General features: G+C 34.7%; 1 protein-coding gene across 5 annotated transcripts in view; it reads left to right on the top strand.

The window, feature by feature from the left end:
• CCDC91 (coiled-coil domain containing 91) overlaps positions 1 to 24,669 on the top strand; it is a 288,403-nt gene that overhangs the window by 82,399 nt on the left and 181,335 nt on the right. For 4 of the 5 annotated variants that reach the window (XM_065886922.1, XM_065886923.1, XM_065886926.1 and 1 more), the window contains one exon: positions 15,530 to 15,607. The exons of the other annotated variant lie outside the window; for it this stretch is intronic. In XM_065886922.1, coding sequence (XP_065742994.1) covers positions 15,530 to 15,607 — 78 coding nt within the window. The remainder of the gene's footprint in view (positions 1 to 15,529; positions 15,608 to 24,669) is intronic. 5 annotated transcript variants of the gene reach the window in all.

The following is a 24,669-nucleotide window of genomic DNA, read 5'->3' as shown; positions in this document are numbered from 1 at the left end:
AAGACTATTTTCTAAATGAAGTTACATTGATAGGTACCAGAAATTAGGAACATGGATATATCTTTTTAAGGACACAGTTCAACCCATTAGAGTTTGCCCCCTAGACCTCCCCAAATTCCTGCCCTTCCAAAGTGCAAAATACATTCACCCCATTCCAACATCCCCAGAAATTTCGGGTCATTTCATCATCAGCTCTAAGTCCAAAATCTCATCTAAATATCATTAGCTAGAAAATCCCAAGTGTTATCATCGAAATTATATAAACCAGATGTGGCTGAGACTGGATATGATCCATCCTGGGGCAGAATTCTTCTTCATTGGTACATTTGTCAAACTATAAAACAAGTCATCAACTTCCTAGAATACAGTGGTTGAGCAGGTGTGGGATAGGCATTCCTATTTCAAAAGGGAGAAACTGGAAGTAAAAAGGGGGTCAGCAGATCTAAGTAAGATTGAAAAACAGAAGGGCAAGGTCTGTGATGTTTTAAGCCCTGAGAATAATTCTCTGTGGCTTGATGCTCCACCCTGTGGACCCAAAGCTCCAGCTTAGTGAGCCTCTGGAACTGTGGCTTTGGCTTGGTCAGTATCTGGGCCCATGACTGCAGCTCATTTGCCCACTGTGCTCATGGCTGTGGCTTGTTCACCCTCTACACTCATGGCTTTGTCACCTTCTGTGTCTGACTCTGCAGGCCTCTGCACCCATGGCTTGAGCTTCTGCATCTGGGCCCATGGCCCTAGCCTCTGTACCCATGGCTCTGCCCTCAGGGTCATCCTCCTTTTTCTTAAAGGTAATGCATGTTTGCAGCCACATAGCACTATCAGCCTGTTTCCTCCTTGTAGAATCCCAGAAATCCAATAGTCTTCTTTCATTTCCTTCCATTTCTGTCTCTTTCAGTCCATCCAGGCTTGCTGGTATAACATTCTTAAAAGCCTTGTGGATCTCCTGTGTAAGTTGAGAGGATTCATGCCATTAGACAGGTGTATTCTCCATAGAGCCTTTCTGTATAATCCCATTTCTTTTCTGTGGCTTCTGCTGGGATAATTGATTGGATCCATGAGTGACATACCTAATCTTTTGAGCAAAAACTTGTCTAGTCACCACCTTTCAGAGCAAATTCACAAAAGTGAGTTTTCTAATTCTAGCATCCGTTGCAATCTGATAGACCGAGAACCTCCCAAATCTTCAAGTGCTGGTACCTTTTTGCTTAATGTATCCTTTCTCAGTTTTTCTCTCTTCCTCTTGCATTTTACCATGAGCAGCAAGGAGAAACAAGGCCACACCTTCAATGCTTTGTTTAGAAGACTGTGACTAAATGTGGAATTTCATCATATTCTCTGGGATGATAGCTTTCTCTACTATGCTCTTCACTTCCTTTGAGCCCTTACTAGAATCACCTTCAGTGTCCATATTTCTAGGAACCATCTCTTCAAAACAGCCTAGGCTTTTTCTGTCTTGCACCTCAAAATTCTTCCTCTATCCAGTTTCCAAGCCACTTTCACATTTTTAGGTATTTGTTACAGTATCACCCCTGTTCTCAGCACTGAAATCTGTATTAGTTTCCTAAAGCTGCTATTACAAAGTTCCACAAACTCGATGGCTTAAAACAGCAGAAATTTATTCTCTCACAGTTATCGAAGTCAGAAATCTAAAATCAACACGTCGGCAGGCCTGTGCTTCCTCCAAAAGGTTCTAAGGGGAGAATCTTTCCTTGCCACTTTCTGCTTCTGCTGACATCTGATGTTCGTTGTCTTAAAGCAGCTGAAGTCCATTTCTTCCTCCATCTTCCTATGGCCTTCATCCCTGTATCTCTGTGTCTCAAATCTCACTCTCCTTTCTAATAAGGGAACAAATCTTAAGGCTTGGGGCCCACTTTTTATCCAAGATAATCTTATCTTGGGATACCAAAGACCCTATTTCCAACTAAAACTACATTCACAGATACCAGAGCTCAGGATGTGAATGAACATAGCTTATTTTGGGGGTGGTGGTGGTGTCACAATTCAACCCACTACAAGCACCAAAGATGAATCTCAGTGTCTTTTAAAATGTGAAGGCAAATCATAATACTGTGGACAGAAACACTCAGAATATGAAGACAAATGACCAAAACATTAAAAAGTGATTTTTATTAAGCCATTTTTCTTTTCTCAATCAAAATGTTAAGTATTTTGAGAAACAGTGTTGTTAGAAAGTCCCTTTCTGTTACCAGAATTAAAATATAGCCAAACTTTGGAGAGTAGGCTTAAGGTGGGAAAAGTCATAAGAAATTAGAAGAATTTTGAAGAGGTTCACATCCTTATTGAATTGGATGATGTTTGTAGATATATACATAAGGCATAAGTTTTTCCCATTAACTGTTGCAAACTGTCTGCTCTTCCCTCTTTTCCTCCCTCCTTTCCATCCCTCCTTCCTTCCTCCCTCCCTCTTTTCCTTCATCTTTTTTTTTTTTTTTCCTCCCCTTCTCCTTTCCATTCCTTTCTTTTGTCCTCTGTTTGGCTTGAGTTAGTTTTGAGCATCTGCTTCTCAAGGCACTTTGTCTTTGAAGACTTTAACAAAGTCGAAGATAAATAGTAATTTCTTTTAAATGTGGCGCAGAGTGGAGTTCCTGCCTTTCCTCTTAGAGCAAATAATAAGGTGACATTGAAGTAGCAGTGGGAGTAGAGCCAATCCAATCAACAAATTAGCCAGGAATTTAGCCAAAGTTATGCAAGAGACCGTATTCTCAGACTTTGCAGGATTTGGCCTTTATTCTTTAACAGATTGTAGTTGGTAGAGGAGATGTTGTGCTAATGGAGAAATGATAATGACAACAATAATGACACTGTTATAAACATATCATCTTCTCTTATGAATTTCACTTGAGTAGTTGTTTCCATCTTTAGAACAAGAAATTAGCTGTGGCCTGCTTATTCATTTCTCATTTGCTAACTACTAATTCTTTCTTAAAAGTTTGGTTTAGACATGGACATGACATTGCCATATCTGGGTTTTGTAAGCATATAGAAAATCCATTACTTCTGTGCTGGTGTGAACACATTGTGGGGTTCTTTGCATACCTTCATCATTGTATCTGTTAGAAAACTTCCAGAAGTTTGTTTTTTTATCTTGTTTTTGATTGAGAGGAGGCCACAAAGCTGATGGTTCTAGATCTGTGTGCTGATGAAATCCATGCAGTGTTAAGGTGGCCATTAACGGGATAGGGCCAGAGATGAAAATTAATCCTTTGAAAGATTTTGGAAATCTTACACTAAAGGGACACACATATTAAGGGTGTCTGTTTCAGTACTGGGTACAGTTTATTATGACACTAATGCTTTATTTCCATATGTAATATTACTTTATACTTTATGGCACTAATGCTTTATTTCCATATGTAATATTACTTTATACTTTTAGACTGATTCTTTCATGCTTGTGTTATATTTTTTTCCTATTTTATATTTGGCTAAATATTTGAATTCGTCTGTGAAACTAACTTGGTAAGATTTTGAAGGATTCTGTCATGTGTTGTTGTTACTGATTGTATAGGGAAACTAAGAAATGAGATAGAGTGAGGAGGTAAAGATGAAACATTTATTCAGTGAGAAAGACTTATGCTGTGTCATGCCAGTAAAACCTGCTTTCTTTTAGAAACCAGCTAAGCTTGTTGCAGCTGTCAAATGTGGGGTGAGAGATGGAGAGGTCGTGTTTTGCTGTTTTTGTTCTGTTTTGATAAAGTAGGTGCCTATGGGATAATCTCATCTACTTTGTGCTTCTCTGACATTTACGATTAGGCCATGTTGGTATGTTGGATTCTTCAGATTTTGGTTGGGAGGATTTTATACCATTTCTCAGTCAGAACCTTTCAGTGCATTGGTTAGATGTTATCCCACTACCTGCATTTTGATTTCTTGCCCTGCACATTTCCTTTTGGAATATCTGGAGATGTTTATGGCTGCCTTATCCAATATAGTTGATTAGTTATTTTGTAAGGGATATAATCTTGTGGCTTCAGAGAAAGTGGTAATGAAGCGTGTATTAGGAAACCTTTCTTAATCAAACTATATTAGCTAATTATGTTCTGCTAATTATGTTCCATCTAATTATAGACTTGCTCTTGGCCAAAGAATTTGGAAGGTAAAAAGCAACTGCTTTCTAATGGGTGGAATAGAATGGCTGATTGGACTTTGGAGTTTCCTTTCTCCTGTCCCTCCCTCCGTCCATTCTTTCCTTCCTACCTTCCTTCCTTCTCTCTTTTGTTAAAGTACTGTAGTAAGTCATTCCAAATACATCAGCCAAATATTCACTTTTACCATCTTTGTTGGAGAGGATTCTGCTGCTATGCATGGATTAACTTATTAGAGGTGATTAGTATGGGTTCTACTTGATTTCACACTGACCAGCGATAATATAATGTGAATTACAAAATGTTCTTCCCATAAGCTTGGGCTTAAAATTTTTTTTTTGTATGAATTGTGATTCAAATATCTGAATTGAGTTTTGTCATCAATATAGCAATGAAATTTTAAAGTTATTTTTAAAACATTGCTAATTTCTCATTTTCCCATGAAGCATCTATATTTGTTAATTATGTGGTTCCTATTGACATATGTATTTATTCAAAGATAATTTTTCAACACCAATCACGTGCAGGCATATTAAAACTATTAGACCTATGTATATTTAATAACTTCGGCAAGAGATTGGTATTGGAGTGATTGTGGGTAGTAGCGAATTGATTAGAATGTGCTTCTGATGATGTTTGAAAAGCACCTTACACATTTTTGTCAGACCAGAATTTCTGGTTGACAGTAATGAATTGGTGAATGACTATTTCAAGTTTTACCAAGAGTGACCCGTTTATGTCTTGTTTTCATCTGAAGGAGTGACTTATGACACGTTAGTTATTTTTATATAGAAAACAAACCTGTTGAGGAGCAGTTTGGAATATACTCAAATAGTTCAGTCTTTGTCATGATATTTTTCAATAAACATTGGGCTGGCTATCAGAAGATGTGATTTAGGCCTCACCCTGCCCTTATGGATAACTCAGTGATCTTGAACAAACTTCTTAGCCTCTCTAGGCCTCAGTTTCCTCATTTGTAAAATGAATACATTGGAATAGCTTACCTTTGAAGTCTCTTCTTGTTTAAAAGTCTGTAGTTTTATTTAAGGTGAGAGCATTTTTCTGAATCTTCCCTTTGTAGTGATAGTTTTGGGTTTGACATTTTGAAAGAAAGCTATCATTGAGGTCAAATTTGGTTTTGACTACTTTGAAGAGAAGTTGTAAGTTTCTGGCTCTATATTCTTGAAATAAGAATTTCAGGCCATGTATGACTCTTTGGTTATTCCTGTGTTTTTCTTTTGGTAACTGGGCAGCCTGGACTGTTACAATGTGGTTGTATGATTAACATCAGTAACTTTGAAGTAAGCAAAGTGGGTTGATTGATCTGATTTTAGCATACAATATCATAGAATAGCATTAAGAAATTTGGAAGTGTATTTTAGAAATGATTTAATCCAACTCCCTCATTTATTAGAAACGTTCCCAAAGATGTTAATTAATTAATGTGTTTATTAATTTAAATTCTGGGCTTATATCAGAAAAAGAGCATTGATCATAATCTCATTCATTCATTCAACAAACAGATATGTGAACCTATTAAGTAGCCTCCTTTTTGGAGACCAAGTTTTAAATACATTTTTAACATTCTTACTATGATGTTAAATAACTCTCTCCGATGAAGAATGAAACACTCTTCTCACTTCCCAAATGTATTTGGCCTTCAAATCCTTTCCATTCAATCTCTTTTTTATTCAGTTCTTATTTACTGAACAGACAATATATACAAGGCACCATTTGAGATACGTGTATTGAATGGCAAGTGAAATTTCACCTTCCCAAATTGAACTTAATGTTAGACTTTGAAATCTGCCTAGTATCTGTCTTTTCCTAACCTTCTCAAGTGCCGTAGTGCTAGAGTGCCATCAGTATCTTCCCCAATATATAAGGGAGACTGGCAATGAAGAATAAGTACAAAACAATAAGTAGTGATAGGAGCAATGATTAAAAATAAAGCATGACTAGTGGACAATGATGAGTGTGCACTATTTTATACACAGTGGGTCAGGGAACATCTCTCTGGTACACTGGTTTTTGAGTAGTATCCAAAGGAAATGAGTGTGGGATATCTGGGGTGAAGAGTATATCAAGCATCGCGAATAACAAGTTCAATAGCCTTATGGTAAGAATGTGCTTGTAACGACTTGAGGAAGGCCAATGACAACAGATAGAGAGACTTAGGTAGAGAGGGGTATAGCTTTGGGTTATGGGAGGGATTATAGAGTTTATTTGCAGTAATGTGGAAGCTACTTAGGAATGTTGATCAGATGTGTGATATTTCATTATTTAACAGATATTTATTGAGCATCCACACTGTGCCTGCTACTATTTTAGGTGCTGTGGATATTGTGGTGAACGATTCCTGCCATCATAAAACTTACATTCTTTGTGATTGCAGTTTTAAAGGACTGTTTTGGCTGCAGTATTGGAGGAAGGGCAGACTCAAAGAGGCAAAGATGTTGGGAAATGATTGTGGTGTGGACTAGAGAAGTAGCAGTGGCAGTGTTGACCAGTGCTCAGACTTTAGATCATGAGATGGAGATATTAGGTTTAAATAAGTAAAATAAATGAACCGATATTTGCAAAGGGTTTAGAACAGTGCCTGGCACACAGTCATATTATTTCAGAGTCTGTTAAAGAAATAAATATAACGATCAAGCCAGTAGGACTTCTGAGGTATTGCATGTGGATTGTGAGGGAAAAAAGGAGAGAAATTAAAAACGATTTTAGGATTTTTTGTCTGAGCAACTGGAAGTTTGGTGGAGGAAAATAAAAGGTTTGACATTGGACATGTTAACTTTGAGATTTCTTATAGATATATGTTTAAAGACGTTAATAGGCAGCTAGATAAATAAATCTGAGGGTCAGCCATGGCAGGGTTGGATATATAATTTGAGTTGTACATTGATAATACTTAAGGTTAATTAGAAGTTGAACAGTTAAAGAAGAGATCTCATCCTCGGGGAACTCCTACATTTCAAGATTGGGGCAATGAAAAGGAGCCAACAGGACAGACTGAGAAGGAGAAGAACCAAGTAAAGAAAATATTTCAAGAACGATAAGGGGTGGATTTGGCATGGTGATTGGCAGCAGCAGAGGCATAGTTTTTGAATCTTTCAGATTTCCTTACAAAATTAGACTAAGATAAAGGAAAAAAAATCCATAAACACCATCTTCAAAAGAAAAAAAGAGATGACAGTTGTGTTTATATGAATTCTGGAGCACAAGCTGGTAGAGCTGAACTATTGACAGCAACAAGACGTGCATGTCTATCACATCTGTGCTTGAGTGATGGAGGGGAACATAAATGGGATTTAGGGTGGTCATGAGGGCCTAGAGACCCAAATATTGACACCCCAAAAGAAACAGTTCCCAATCAGAGTAGGGGAGTTAGAAGACAGATCTGAGGACAACAGCTAAAACTGGCTGAGTGCTCTGAGTCCTCATTTCTTTTGGAAATACCGAGAAAGTACCCTTCTTAAAGTACAGAGGTGCATGGTAAGGGGAATGGTAGGGAGTAGTACAGACACTGAAGGAAGGAGAATGTTCAGATACTGGTAAGGGAGGGGTTCAGAGAAAGCAGATATCAGAAAGTACTGGAGAAGTGGCTACCCTGGAAAAAATTTTAATTACCTTATAATAGCAATAGAAGAGGGAGCCCTAGAATCGTGAAACTGGGAGAGTTCTTCAGGCTAACCTCAACTCCTTATTCAGGAATACCTACGGGTGAACTGGTACGTGGATACGAGAAAAGGATTGTTGTGGAACTGAGTACAACGATGGAAGCATTTGAAGAATAGCATAAATCAGAAGTAGAATGGTTCAGAAATGAGAAAAGAGGAATTAAATAAGAAGATATAGCTGATAGACAAAAAAAAGTGCACATGTGTACCTGGGAAAATAGACCCCAGCCAATTATGAGATACAATCTAGTGACTTTAAAGAAAGTATCCTTCAAAAGAACACCTTGGAAGTCTGTAACTACAATGACTCTGCTTTTTGGTTTGCTCAGGATAGTTCTTATTTATCCTAGTTATCCTAGTGCAGTTATTAATAGAAACCCTTTTATTCTCAAAAGTGACTCTGGAAGAGAAATTGTATAATCAATCTAAATATAAAATAAAGAAAATTAGATCCATGGCAGACTTTTAAAAAAACACTTTATACCAAAAAATAATGTAACATAATTAAGATATTCAAAGAAAGAAAATGTGAATCAGGATTTATATACAGCTAACTGATTTTCAATTTTAAAAGCTGCAAGTGGTTCGTGGCATTCAAAAAGAGAATGTTATTCTCTTGGTTGTTTATGAGGAATCTTTCACCCCACTGAATTCCAAGAAGTAAAATTATAAAACCAGCATTCTCTGATCAGAATGAAACAAAATTAGAAATGAATAACAAAATCAAAGAAAAACACCTTTCAGTTTAGAAATTAAATTGATACTATTTCTTTCTTGCATGTGTGTTTTTTTTGTATTAGGATAAAATTTGCATAATATAAAATTCACCATTTAAAATATTTTAAAGTGTAGAGTTTAGTGTTTTTTAGTATATTCACAATGTTGTTGTATTGTCACTAGTATCTAGTGCCAGATAGTGTCATCACCTCAAGAAGAAGTCCTGTGTGCATTAATCAGTTCTTCCCTAGTTCCCTCTCCCCCAGCACCTGGCAATTGCTAATGTACTTGCTGTCTCTAGATTTACCTATTTTGGACATTTCATATAAAATGAAATCATGCAATATGTGGCCAGTTGTGTCTAGCTACTTCCACTTAGCATAATGGTTTCAAGGTTCTTCCATGTTAAAGCATGTATCGTTTCATTCCTTTTATGGGTGAATAATATTCCCTTGTATGGATAATACTTCATTTTGTTTATTTATTAGCTGCTGAACATTTACATTGTTTTTACTTTTTTTGCTATTATTAATAATGCTGATAGAACATTTGTGTCCAAGGTATTGTGTGAATGTATATTTTCAGTGCCGTTAGGTATATAACTAGGAGTGAAATTTCTGGGACGTTTGGTAAGTCTATGTTTAATTTTTTTGAGGAACTGCGAAAATGTTTTTCACTGTGGAAACACCATTTTACATTTCAGCCAGCAAGGTGTGAGGGTCTCAGTTTCTCCACCTCCTTGCCAACACTTATTTTCTGTCTATTTAGTTATAGCCATGCTAGTGGATGCCAGTGGTTTTGACTTGAATTTCATAATGGCTAATGGTGTTGAACGTTTGTATCTTTGGAGAAATATCAACTCAAGTTCTTTGCCTATTTATAAAATTTGGTTGTCTTTTTGTTGCTGAGTTATGAGAGTTGTATACATTCTGGATACCAGACCTTTCTTAGATATATTATTTACACATATTTAGTGGGCTGCTTTTTTGCTTCCTTGATACTGTCCTTTGATGCACAAAGTTTTAAATTTATGTATTTTTAAAATCGTTCACTTGTGCTTATAGTGTCATATTTTTAGAAACTGTTGCCTAATCCAAGGTTACAAAGGTATGCACCTATTTTTCCTACAAGAATTTAATAGTTTTAGCTTTTATATTAAGGAATTTGATTTATTTTGAGTTAATATTTATACATATGTGAAGTGGGGTTCCAGATTTATCCTTTTGCATGTGTGTCTAGTTATCCCACCATCATTTGCTGATAAGGTTATTCTCTTGCTATTGAATTGACTTGTTTACTTTTGTCAAAAATCAATTGGTTATAGATGTATGGGATTATTTTGGGAGTCTCATTTTTGTTTTCCACTGGACTCTCTGTCCTTATGCCAGTACCACACTGTTTTGGTTACTTCAGCTTTGTGCTAAGTTTTGAAATTGGGAAGTATAAGTCCACCAACTTTGCTCTTCTTTTTCAAGATTATTTTAACTACTCATAATCCTTTGCAATTCTATATGAATTTTAGGATGAGCTTGTCTGATTCTGCAAAATAAAGTCACTGGTATTTTGATAGGGATTTTATTGAATCTACAGATAAATTTTGGGATTAACGAGTAAGTCTTCCAATCCAGGAACACGGGATGTCTTTACATGTTTTAAGACTCTACAGTGTTTTGTCGTTTGTAGTGTAAAAGTTTTATACATCTTTGGTAAAAAAATATTTCTAAGTATTTTATCATTTTTCATACTATTGTAAATGGAATTGTTTTCTTTATTTCATATTTAGTTTGTTCATTGCAAGTATATAGAAATACAACTGATTTTTGTCTTGACCTTGTTTCTTATAACTTTGTTTAACTTATTAGATTTAATAGTGTTTTGTTTATTAGATCTAATAATTTTTTACAGTTTCCCATGTGTAAAATCATGTCTTCTGAAAATAAGGATAGTTTTACTTCTTCATTTCTGATATAATAATTTCCAAGGATGCCTTTTATTTATTTTTCTTGCCTAATGCCCTTGCTAGAATTTCAGTATAATGTTTAATAGAGGTGGCAAGAGTGTACAGCCTTGTCTTGTTCCTGATATTAGGGGAAAGTTTTTAGTCTGACCATATTATGATGTTAGCTGTGGGTTTTTCACAAATGCCCTTTATCAGGTTGAGGATACTGTATTTTATTCCTAGTTTGTTGAGTATTTTTATAGTGAAAATATGCTTGATCTTGTCACTCTTCTTCTGCATACTGAGATGATCATGTGGGGTTTTATTTCCTTCATTGTTTAAATGTGGTGTATTAAATGGATGCTTTTTGTATGTTGGACCACCTTTGCATTCCTGAGATAAATTACACTTGATCCTAGGTGTAGTCTTTTTAATATGCTGTTGGATTCTGCTTGCTGCTATTTTTTTGAGGAATTTTTCATCCATATTCATAAGACACATCACTTCGTCTTTTTTTGTGTTGTCTTTGTGTGGCTTTGGATTAGTGTAATATTGGCCTCATAGAATGAGTTAGAACATATTTCCTCATCTATTTTGGGGAAAATTATGAAAAATCTTGATGTTAATCCTTTTAATAAACATTTGTTAGAATTCACCACTGAAGTCATCTGAAAGAAGGGATTTTCTTTCTTTTTTTTTTTTTTTAGAAGGGATTTTCTTTGTGTGAAGTTTTTTGATTACTGATTTATTCTCTTGTTATAAGTCTGTTTGGTCTTCTATTTCTTCTTGAGTCAATTTTGGTAGTTTACATATTTCTAGGAATTTGTTCATTACAACCTTGTTATCTAATTTATTGGCATACAGTTATTCATAATATTTTCATATGCTCCTTTTTGTTTCTCTTTTTTTTTTTTCTTGGTCAATCAAGATTTGTCAATATTGTTGACTTTTTTTTAAAGAACCAACTTTGGTCCAGTTGATTTTCTCTATTTTTTTCTATTCTTTTATTTATTTTCTTTCTAATCTTTTTATTTCCTTCATTATGCTTGCTTTGGGTTTAGTTTGCTCTTCTTTTTCTAGTTCTTTAAGGTGAAAGGTTAGGTTATTGATTTGAAATTCTTCTTTTTTATATATAGATTTTTAATTTTCCTTGTGATTTCTTCTTTTACTCATTGGTTATTTAGGAATGTGTTAATTTCTACACATTTGTGAATTTTCTCAAGTTTCCCACTATTGATTATTTCAAATTTTATTCCCTTATGGTCAAAGAGCATACTTTGACTTCAGTATTTAAAAATGTATTAAGACTTGTTTTGTGGCCTACCATATAGTCTATCCTGGAGATTGTTCCATTTCCACTTGAGAATAATGTGTATTCTGTTGTTGTTGGGTAGAGTATTCTGTAGTTTTTTGTTTCTTCTAGTTTGTTTATGTGTTATTTAGCCTTCTATGGTTTCGCTGATCTTTGGTCTAGGGGTTTTGTTCATTATTGAAAAGTAGCAGTAGCAAATGTGATTCTAGTAGCAGCAGTAATAATATCTTATTTTTGTCTTCATTAACAAAATCCTTTCGTACTCATTATCACTTTCAAGTTACTGTATACAGGTTAGTCAATCTTCTGTATTACTAGGCTGAAGATAACTATTATATTTTCATCATCTTTTTGTCCCCAGAGGCTAGCAGAGTCAGGCACATAGTTATTGTTTAAATTAAACATAATGCTTACAAAGAAAATTTGGTATAAACTAATGGCATCTGGGAAAATTTTAGGTGATCGGTAACTGTAAATTTCATGGTACTCTCAGTCTACATTTTCTATCTTGAATGATGATGAATATCACTGAGCATCTCTACATTATGTAAAAATTTCTTATGAAGTACACATTGAATATAATTTCAAAATTTTAGTTCTGATATCTAAAATGATTATAGAAATCCATTATGTCAATAATGAGAATTTCAGCGTAATCCAACAAACATTTGTGAACAGCTGCTGTGTTCTAAGGCACTATGCAAAGCACTGGATTGCTGTTCCTTCTATGTGAGAAGATACAGCCGTTGACTAAGTGTTTATTTTCAATTATAATAAAATATAATGTCATAGAACATTTTGATCATTTATAAAATGTCTATTAGAAAAAAACCTTTTATAAGAATTGCTTAATATAATGTACTCTATGTGTGCCTTAAATGGCACACTAATACTTTTTAATGGTTAATTATTCAGAACATAGTTGTTGAATGATCAAACTTTATAATTGAAATGGTGCATATTCATCTTCAATTTCTAATTACTGAGGTAAAAGATTATATTCTCAGTTTCACTTAGTGGATCTAGGTTAATTTGCTTTGCTTTAGACTGATTAACTCTAGAAAGCTTTCTTGACCTTTTTGGTTCTCAGTTTCAATTCTGAACTGATTAGTTGGTAATAGGTATTGTCAAGAGAGAGAAAAAAAGTAAATTAATATTTAATTAGTTAAGTCTGAAAAATGCTGGTTTTAGTAAAGTTCAACAAATTTCTTTACTTGTGGGTTTGTAGGAGGTCTAATATTTTAATATATATTGTTAATTTCCACAATTTGTTTGACCATGTAACCTGTTTTATATGACTTTGTCATAAATCATTGGTCTTAAGGTATAATATATGCATCCCAAGAACTGCCTAAGATGTTCCACTATGATGTGAAAAGAAAGTGTCAGAAAAATGTTTCTATTTACTTTTTTTTAATCTTAAAAACTAAGAAGAACAAAAACTATGTTAATATTCAGCATAGAAATTGATGCTTTTGCCCTCCTAGGTCATTTTATGAGACAGTCACATACCATTAGTGAGATAACCTGACCTGAATGGGAGTTCCAAAGTGATGAGTTGGTAGTGCTGCCTACATGTGTTTGCTTTTTAGTATAATAGAACGTATGAGCTTGCTTTACCAGGTAATTGGATTTAGCTGCTATGTTATTTAGTTTTTACTGAAACAACTCTGACAGAAATGGGAAAATGACTTTAAAAAGATTGCTACCGTGAGCCATAGATTGATAATCATACCAACAAAAATCAGTGTTTATAATAAGTGCCCTTGTTGGTCCTTTATGTTTAGGCTGTTTTGGGAAAGAATGACTTAGCAACAGAAAGATACATAAAGTGATATACTGGAAATGGCAATTAGAATTTGATAATGAAATAGAACTTGTGAATAAGTAAGGCATAGTAAATGAGGGGAGCTTATAAATGAGAAAGGGGTGGCAGTAAATGAACAGGAACTGTTGGTGTTATCTTTTCCCTAAATATAGTTAATTTTCTCTCCAAGTCCACTGGGGTGATGGTACAGTCATTCAGGGTCCCAGGCTGATAGAGGCCCTGCTGCTCTTCGCAGCACATGACTTTAATTGTCATCTTAGGCATTGACATCAGCAAGCAAATAGGGGGAAAATGGGAATGTGTGGAGGATTGTGTTGGAGGTTTTGTGGTTCAAGCTTGAAATGGTGTACATCACTTCTACCTACCTGACATTCCTAAAATAAATCCCACTTGGTTGAGATGTATTATCTTATTAATGTATTGCTAGATTCCATCTGCTAATATTTTATGTGGAATTTTAGCTTCTGTTTTCATAAAAGAGATTGGTTCATAATTTTATCTTTACAGATTTTAGTATAAGGGATATGCTGTCTTAATAAAATATGTAGGGAAGTATTCCCTCTTTTTTTATTCTCTGGAAGATTTTGTGTAAGGTTTCTGTTACTTGTTTCTTAAATGTTTATTAAAATCAACCTGTTAAATCATCTGGGCTTATGGTTTCCATGGTCGGAAGTTTTATTTTGTTTGGTTTTTAAATTAATACAGGTTCAATTTTTTTAAAACACATATAGGACTCTTCAGAGTTTTTATTTCATCTTCTTTCAGTTTTGTTAAGTTGTGTTTTTTCATAGGAGTTTTTTCATTTCATCTAAAATTTCATATTTATTGCTCTAATATTTAATAATACTGCTTATTAGAAATATCTGTAGGTTTTGTAATACCCTGAATTCATGCATAATGTTAGAAATTTTTGTTTTCTATTTTTCTTCATCACTCTATTGTTGCCATCCTGCTACATTTAATTTTTTTCATCTTTCTTTGGATTATTTGTTAACAATTCTTCTGTTACGTGTATATTTGATCTTTTTACCTGTCCCATGTCTTTTTAAAGTTTTTTTTTTTGTATTTTCCATCACTTATTTCTCTTTCTGCTGTAGTTTCTTTTTTTTCCCCCACTGTCTTTTGGTTCTCTGATCCTGCTTTCTGCTGTTTCACCTACTATTTACCTCATCTATTGTATTGTTAATAATACATTTTTTCTCACTGTAGAATTTCTGTTTTACGAATCCCGGTTCTCTGAAGAAAATCTCAATCCTATCTGTTTTCTCCATTTCTTCTCTATTTTCTTGAATGTATTATTCATACATATTTTAAACTCTTTGATAAGTAATTTCTGAATCACACATGGGTCTGTTTCTTTTGCCTTTTCTGTTTTCTGTTTCTTTGGTCTCATCTGTTACCATCTCTGATAATTTTGCATTGAAAGCTGTACATTGTGTTTGAAAAATTGGAAAGGCTCTGTGTAGGATGTTAACATTCTCCAAAGAGAGGTAAGCCTCTGCTTTCCTAGGAAGGTCGAATGGGGGGTTGATTACCTTAATCCAGTGGTTCTCAAACTTTATTATGTATTAAACTATTGGCATGTATATGTTACTAGAGAAGTAATGGAAAAAAAAAAAAGGTTCTGGCTTGTTGAAGTAACACAGGACCTCCTGTCTCTAGATCCAGGTCCAGAATTGCCAAATGCCCTAAGGGATAACACCATTGCCATGTGTTACCTTACCTCTCAGCATGGTTTTCCTTTCTTAGTTATTGTTTCCCTTTAATTTCTCATTGCCACAGCCCTCCAGAGTGCTTTTAAACAGAACTTTTTTTTTTAATAGTTTTTCTGTTTGTTTGCAGCTGTGTGCCACAAGCTACTCAATCACTTATAGATGCAAAAGTCAATGGTGTGTTGTTATTTTGTCAAAAGAACAAATCATGGCTTAGTTTCTTGCTTTCTTTCAGGAAAAACATAAGCAAGAATTGGAAGACATGAGGAAAGCTGGTCATGAAGCCCTCAGCATTATTGTGGATGAATATAAGGTAGCGGTTTGAGAGTCTGTTTTCTTTATTCTTTTAAACTTTGGCAAACTTTAGTAAAAAAAAATTACACACATAGACATATGCTACACAAATTATAGAATTATAGTGTAGTCTTATTTCGGTATAGAATTCCTTTCAACTGATTAATAAGTGTTCATTGAAAGCATACTTAGTAGATTACAAAGGTAATGCTAGATGTTGCTCTGCATTTGAGAACGTACAGAATGTTTGAGAACACAGGATTGAAGTTTGAAAACAAAATACTGTAGAATTAATTGCTAGATTATTAGCTTGTTTGGTCTTTACTCTGGTTCCACCTTTTGTAGAAAAAAAAAAGTGTGATATAAATCTGAAAATTATTGTCATAGCTTTTGTTCTTAAACAAATTAAATAGATTTGGGTACATTTAAGTAATAATAAAAATTATAATAAATGTCAGTATCAGTGATATATGCAGTATTATTCTGGGTAAGCTAAGCCTGCATAAGCTTAATCATTTAAAGTAAATTGAGAGTTTAATAACAAAATTTTCCCCCCCCCCAAATTTCACGTTAGATCATTTTTTTCCACCAGGTAATTAAGGAATACATTCTTGTTGAAATCAAATTCAAAAAATTCTCCCCAGAAGTAACCAGTGAGAATGGTGTGATGTGCATCCTTCTAGAGGTTTTTCTTTATATTTACACACACGTATACTCATGCTGTAAAATTTTGATTTCCTTTTAGAAAAATGTTGTTCTACTCAATCTGTTGTTTTGTTTCTTGCTATATTTACTTGTCAGTATATATTTTCATGTCAGTATATATAAACTTATCCTATTATTGTCATTGTTCTATAGTATTCCACAGTGTGTATATATATATATATATATGTATATATATGTGTTTATACATATATATATACACACACACGTATATGCATATATACAGACGTATATATGCATATACATACACATATATATACATATATGTATATATACAAACACACACACCCCATAATTGGTTTAACTATACCTGTATAAATAGGCATTTAGTTTATTTTTTTATTGTTAATTATTACAATAAATGTTTAAAAAATCTTCTACCATATGTGGAATATAGACAATTTTATTGATTCAGCTTCATTCCTAGACATGATAGAAGTTGATTTCATTTTAATTAGCTGATAATTTAATGTCAAAAAGCTTCCTGTAACAAGTCATTTGGATAAAAGTAGAAAAAGAAGTAGATCCAGAATTTAAGTGAAAAGCACTTTTTTAAAAATTCCAAGGTATTAAAATATTTGGTAGGTATTAAAATAATTGGTAGATATGTCTTGGGACACGAAAGGTCATTTTTGTGACCACACTAATATAGAAACTTGTGCCATTGTTGAGAAGGTTATTAAAAAATGGCTGGTTTTTACAGCTGTGATTTTTGGCTCTTTTTTCATAATGTTGTGAATTTTTAGTTCTACTAATACAAACCAGCTTTACAGTTGTTGAGTTGGGGAAAAGTATAGGAACTATTCTGGACCATCTTCTTCTTTTCCTAAGACTAAGGTTTGGAAGAATTAAAATACTGGAATTTACATAATTCTCCTGGCATATTAAGTGATATATTCTTGGATGAATTTATATTTTACTCATTTATATTTATGAATTCTAAGTTAAATGTTTTTTATTTTTTAATTGGGGTATAGTTGTTTTACAGTGTTGTGTTAGTTTCTACTGTATAGCGAAGTGGAGTTCCCTGTGCTATACAGCAGGCCCTTATTAGCCATCCACTTTATACATATTAGTGCATATATGTCAATCCCAATCTCCCAATTCATCCCACGCCCCCTCTTCCTCTCCTTGGTGTCCATACATTTGTTCTCATTTCTGCCTTGCAAACCAATTCATCTGAACCATTTTTCTGGAGTCCACAAATATGCATTAATATGCGATGTTTATTTTTCTGTTTCTGACTTACTTCACTCTGACAGTATCTAAATGTTTTGAAAGTACTTATATTGTTGTGTTTCTCTGGAAAGCACAGCATTTGATACTTAAATTTTTTTTGGCTCTAACTCCACATATTTCCTTTGCTGAAAACGTGTTTATTGTGTATTACTTTGAACACTAGCAATGAATGAGTTTAAAAGTTTATGTAATAACTTTGCAAATATATTTTGCAAATTATATTTTGAAGAAACTTAGTTGAGAGCTACTCATTTCACCTCTTCTTTGTCTCATATTATTATGTGACACTCATTTAGAAAGAGAATTTAAAGATTTCAGGCATTAAGTATTACAATTTGCTTTAAAGGATTAGGTATCAAATCACGTATCCTACAAAGTTAAATTTAATTTATCATATTATACTTGTAGTCAGTTAATATGCAAACTATATAAATTCTCTTATAGTAGGGAACTTTGGTGTAAATACTTTTCATATAGCTTTCCATATTATTGATTTATTCTGAGCTTCACATTTTGCACAAAGATATTACAGTACTCCTAAGAGGAATACATCTGATACATAAATTATTGTGTAAAATATTACAACCAAGGTGTCTTAGAAACATACTGACAATCAACTTGATAGTAATATGGAAAAAATAGAGTAACTTAGATAGGAAAAATAAGCAATGTTTTCTTGGTAGGTTAGAGGTCTTTGTAATGTAAATGTTGATGATTCATGCCCCATTATGGAACAAGAAAAGAAACAATTTCTTTTCCATTCTAAATTCATGCGTGAGAAGTTCATGTGCTAATTGTTTTATTTTGCTTCTCTTTTTTCTGAATATCTTTAAAGATATGTTTTTTAAAGCATAAACATTTTGATGGATGTTTCATTAATCATTAGGTAACTCAAGAACAAAACAGGGCTTCCCTGGTGGCGCAGTGGTTGAGTTTCCGCCTGCAGATGCAGGGGACATGGGTTCGTGCCCCGGTCCGGGAGGATCCCACATGCCGGGGAGCAGCTGGGCCCGTCAGCCATGGACGCTGAGCCTGCGCGTCCGGAGCCTGTGCTCCGCAGCTGGAGAGGCCACAACAGTGAGAGGCCCGCGTACCGGAAAAACAAAACAAAACAAAAAACCAGAATACAACTTCTCATTACTATTGCTAATAGAAGCTTTATGAACATCTCTTTGCATTTATTCATTCCTTAATTCAAGAAATATTATTAACTTTCTTCTTTATGTCAAGGACTATCATAGATACAGCACTGAACAAAATAAAAGTTCTTGGTCCAATGGAATATATATTCTATATCCATTAACCTATGCATACCAAACATAGGAAGTAAGAAACCTAAAACCACAGCTTTCCTCAATCTTTTGGAAGAAAGAGGCTCCACACCCTTGCCTCTCCTACCCATGCAGGCATTTACTCAAATATGCAGCTGGATCTGGCACCTTCCTAACACCATTCCTGGTTGCTAGAGAATCTTAACATTCTTCTGATTGTCCTGTACTAGATGTAGTCAATCACTTTTTCCCCCTACAAGCTGCATTGAGACATTGTTGATGAGTTTGAAAAAAGATTTCATTAGAAAAGATAGTGAAAAATGCCAAATAAATAAGATAAAATTTATTTAGTAAATAGAGAAAAAAATGTAAAATGAAATTGGTTTTTTTTTTCTAGCATCTTTATTGGAGTATAATTGCTTTACAATGGTGTGTTAGTTCCTGCTTTATAACAAAGTGAATCAGTTATACATATACATATGTTCCCATATCTCTTCCCTCTTGCGTCTCCCTCCCTCCCACCTTCCCTATCCCACCCTTCTAGGTGGTCACAAAGCACCGAGCTGATCTCCCTGTGCTATGCAGCTGCTTCCCACTAGCAATCTATTTTACGCTTGGTATTTTATATATGTCCATGCCACTCTCTCACTTTGTCACTGCTAACCCTTCCCCCTTCTGATATCCTGAAGTCCATGCTCTAGTAGGTCTGTGTCTTTATTCCCATCTTACCCCTAGGTACTTCATGACCTTTTTTTTTTTTTTTTTTTTAGATTCCATATATATGTGTTAGCGTACGGTATTTGTTTTTCTCTTTCTGACTTACTTCACTCTGTATGACAGACTCTAGGTCCATCCACCTCACTACAAATAACTCAATTACGTTTCTTTTTATGGCTAATATTCCACTGTATATATGTGCCACATCTTCTTTATCCATTCATCTGTTGATGGACACTTAGGTTGCTTCCATGTCCTGGCTATTGTAAATAGAGCTGCAATGAACATTTTGGTACATGACTCTTTTTGAATTATGGTTTTCTCAGGGTACATGCCCAGTAGTGGGATTGCTGGGTCATATAGTAGTTCTATTTTTAGTTTTTTAAGGAACCTCCACATTGTTCTCCATAGTGGCTGTATCAATTTACATTCCCACCAGCTGTGCAAGAGTGTTCCCTTTTGTCCACAACCTCTCCAGCATTTTTTGTTTTTAGAGTTTTTGATGATGGCCATTCTGACCAGTGTGAGATGATATCTCATTGTAGTTTTGATTCGTATTTCTCTAATGATTAATGTTGTTGAGCATTCTTTCATGTGTTTGTTGGCAATCTGTATATCTTCTTTGGAGAAATGTCTATTTAGGTCTTCTGCCCATTTTTGAATTGGGTTGTTTTTTTGATATTGAGCTGCATGAGTTGCTTGTATGTTTTCCAGATTAATCCTTTGTCAGTTGCTTTGTTTGCAACTATTTTCTCCCATTCTGAGGGTTGTCTTTTTGTCTTACTTATGGTTTTCTCTGCTGTGCAAAAGCTTTTAAGTTTCATTAGGTCCCATTTGTTTATTTTTGTTTTTATTCCCATTTCTCTAGGAGGTGGGTCAAAAAGGATCTTGCTGTGATTGATGTCATAGTGTTCTGCCTATGTTTTCCTCCAAGAGTTTGATAGTGTCTGGCCTTACATTTAGGTCTTTAATCCATTTAGAGTTTATTTTAGTGTATGGTGTTAGGGAGTGTTCTAATTTCATTCTTTTACATGTACCTGTGCAGTTTTCCCAGCACCACTTATTGAAGAGGCGGTCTTTTCTCCACTGTACATTCCTGCCTCCTTAATCAAAAAGAGGTGACCATATGTGCGTGCGTTATCTCTGGGCTTTGTATCCTGTTCCATTGATATATATTTCTGTTTTTGTGCTAGTACCATACTGTCTTGATTACTGTAGCTTTGTAGTATAGTCTGAAATCAGGGAGCCTGATTCCTCCAGCTCCATATTTCGTTATCAAGAGTGCTTTGGCTATTCGGGGTCTTTTGTGTTTCCATACAAATTGTGAACTTTTTTGTTCTAGTTCTGTGAAAAGTGCCAGTGGTAGTTTGATAGGGATTGCATTGAATCTGTAGATTGCTTTGGGTAGTAGAGTCATTTTCACAATGTTGATTCTTCCCATCCAAGAACATGCTATATCTCTCCATCTGTTTGTATCATCTTTAATTTCTTTCATCAGTATCTTATAGTTTTCTGCATACAGGTCTTTTGTCTCCTTAGGTAGGTTTATTCCTTAGTATTTTATTCCTTTTGTTGCAATGGGAAATGGGAGTGTTCTCTTAATTTCACTTTCGGATTTTTCATCATTAGTGTATAGGAATGCAAGAGATTTCTGTGCATTAATTTTGTATCCTGCTACTTTACCAAATTCATTGATTAGCTTTAGTAGTTTTCTGATAGCATCTTTAGGATTCTTTATGTATAGTATCATGTCACCTGCAAACAGTGACAGTGTTACTTCTTTTCTGATTTGGATTCCTTTTATTTCTTTTTCTTCTCTGATTGCTGTGGCTAAAGCTTCCAAAACTATGTTGAATAATAGTGGTGAGAGTGGGCAACCTTGTTGTTCCTGATCTTAGTGGAAATGGTTTCAGTTTTTCACCATTGAGGACCATGTTGGCTGTGAGTTTGTCATATGCAGCCTTTGTTATGTTGAGGAAAGATCCCTCTATGCCTATACTTTCTGGAGGGTTTTTATCATAAATGAGTGTTGAATTTTGTCGAAAGCTTTCTCTGCATCTATTGAGGTGCTCATATGCTTTTTCTCCTTCAGCTTGTTAATATGATGTATCACACTGATTGATTTGCGTATATTGAAGAATCCTTGCATTCCTGGAATAAACCCCACTTGATCATGGTGTATCATCCTTTTAATGTGTTGTTGGATTCTGTTTGCTAGTATTTTGTTAAGGATTTTTGCATCTATGTTCATCAGTGATATTGGCCTGTAGTTTTCTTTCTTTGTGACATCTTTGTCTGGTTTTGGTATCATGGTGATGGTGGCCTCATAGAATGAGTTTGGGAGTGTTCCTCCCTCTGCTATATTTTGGAAGAGTTTGAGAAGGATAGGTGTTGGCTCTTCTCTAAATGTTTGATAGAATTTGCCTGTGAAGCCGTCTGGTCCTGGGCTTTGGTTTGTTGGAAGATTTTTAATCACAGTTTCAATTTCAGTGCTTGTGACCTGTCTGTTCATATTTTCTATTTCTTCCTGGTTCAGTCTCGGAATGTTGTGCATTTCTAAGAATTTGTCCATTTCTTCCAGGTTGTCCATTTTATTTGCATATAGTTGCTTGTAGTAGTCTGTCATGATCCTTTGTATTTCTGCAGTGTCAGTTGTAACTTCTCCTTTTTCATTTCTAATTCTATTGATTTGAGTCTTCTCCCTTTTTTTCTTGATGAGTTTGGCTAATGGTTTTTGAATTTTGTTTATCTTCTCAAAGAACCAGCTTTTATTTTCATTGATCTTTCTATCATTTCCTTCATTACTTTTTCATTTATTTCTGATCTGATCTGTATGATTTATTTCCTTCCGCTAACTTTGGGTTTTTTTTGTTCTTCTTTCTCTAATTGCTTTAGATGCAACGTTAGGTTGTTTATTTGAGATGTTTCCTGTTTCTTAAGGTAGGATTGTATTGCTATAAACTTCCCGCTTAGAACTGCTTTTGCTGCATCCCATAGGTTTTAGATCATCGTGTTTTCATTGTCATTTGTTTCTAGGTATTTTTTGATTTCCTCTTTGATTTCTTCAGTGATCACTTTGTTATTAAGTATTGTTTAGCCTCCACCTGTTTCTGTTTTTTACAGATCTCTTCCTGTAATTGACATCTAGTCTCATAGTGTTATGGTCGGAAAAGATACTTGATACGATTTCAGTTTTATTAGAATTACCAAGGCTAGATTTGTGAACCAAGATATGATCTATCCTTGAGAATGTTCCATGAGCACTTGAGAAAAATGTGTATTCTGTTGTTTTTGGATGGAATTTCCTAAAAATATCAATTAAGTCCATCTTGTTTAATGTATCATTTAAAGCTTGTGTTTCCTTATTTATTTTTTTTTTGGATGATGTGTCCATTGGTGAAAGTGGGGTTTCAAGTCCTCTACTGTGATTGTGTTAAGGTTGATTTCTACTTTTATGCCCTTTAGTATTTGCCTTATGTATTGAGGTGCTCCTATGTTGGGTGCATAAATATTTACAATTGTTATATCTTCCTGTTGAATCGATCCCTTGATCATTATGTAGTGTCCTTTTTTGTCTCTTGTAATAGTCTTTATTTTAAAGTCTATTTTGTCTGATATGAGAATTGCTACTCCAGCTTTCTTCTGATTTCCATTTGCATGGAATATCTTCTTCCATCCCCTCACTTTCAGTCTGTACGTGTCCCTAGGTCTAAAGTGGGTTTCTTGTAGACAGCAAAATACAGGTATTGTTTTTTTATCCATTCAGCCAGTCTATGTGTTTTGGTGGGAGCATTTAATCCATTTGCATTTAAGGTAATTATCGATATGTATGTTCCTATTCCCATTTTCTTAATTGTTTTGGGTTTGTTATTGTAGGTCTTTTCCTTCTCTTGTGTTTCTTGCCTAGATTAGTTCCTTTACCGTTTGTTGTAAAGCTGGTTTGGTGGTGCTGAACTCTCTCAGCTTTTGCTTGTCTGTAAAGCTTTTAATTTCTCCATCAAATCTGAATGAGACCCTTGCTGCGTAGAGTAATCTTGGTTGTAGGTTTTTCTCCTTCATCACTTTAAATATGTCCCACCACTCCCCTCTGGCTTGCAGAGTTTCTGCTGAAAGATCAGCTGTTAACCTTATGGGAATTTCCTTGTGTGTTATTTTTTGTTTTTCCCTTGCTGCTTTTAATATGTTTTTTTTGTACTTAATTTTTGATTGTTTGATTGATATGTGTCTTGGCGTGTTTCTCCTTGGATTTATCCGGTATGGGACTCTCTGTGCTTCCTGGACTTGATTAACTATTTCCTTTCCCATATTAGGGAAGTTTTCAACTATAATCTCTTCAAATATTTTCTCAGTCCCTTTCTTTTTCTCTTCTTCTTCTGGAACCCCTATGATTCGAATGTTGGTGCGTTTAATGTTGTCCCAGAGATCTCTGAGACTGTCCAGTTCTTTTCATTCTTTTTTCTTTATTCTGCTCTGCAGTAGTTATTTCCACTATTTTACCTTCCAGGTGACTTATCCGTTCTTCTGCCTCAGTTATTCTGCTGTTGATCCCTTTTCGAGTATTTTTAATTTCATTTATTGTGTTGTTCATCAGTGTTTGTTTCTTCCTTAGTTCTTCTAGGTCCTTGTGAAATGTTTCTTGCATTTTCTGTTTTCTATTTCCAAGATTTTGGATCATCTTTACTATCATTATTCTGAATTCTTTTTCAGGTAGACTGCCTATTTCCTCTTCATTTGTTAGGTCTGGTGTGTTTTTACCTTGCTCCTTCATCTGCTGTGTGTTTTTCTGTCCTTTCATTTTGCTTATCTTACTGTGTTTGGGGTGTCCTTTTTGCTGGCTGCAGGTTCGTAGTTTCTGTTGATTTTGGTGTCTGTCCCCAGTGGCTAAGGTTGCTTCAGTGGGTTGTGTATGTTTCCTGGTGGAGGGGTCTAGTGCCTGTGTTCTGGTGGATGAGGCTGGATCTTGTCTTTCTGGTGGGCAGGTCCTGGGGTGGCTGTGGCCTTATTATGATTTTAGGCGGCCTCTCTGCTAATGGATGAGGCTGTGTTCTTGTCTTGGTAGTTGTTTCGCATAGGGTGTCCAGCACTGTTAGCTTGCTGGTCCTTGAGTGGAGCTGGATCTTGGTGTTGAGAT

The sequence above is a fragment of the Phocoena phocoena genome, chromosome 11 (genome assembly GCF_963924675.1).
Source record: "Phocoena phocoena chromosome 11, mPhoPho1.1, whole genome shotgun sequence".
NCBI classification, from domain to species: domain Eukaryota; kingdom Metazoa; phylum Chordata; class Mammalia; order Artiodactyla; family Phocoenidae; genus Phocoena; species Phocoena phocoena.
Note: the sequence above shows the minus strand (reverse complement) of the source record. Positions and strands in the feature narration are given on the sequence as shown.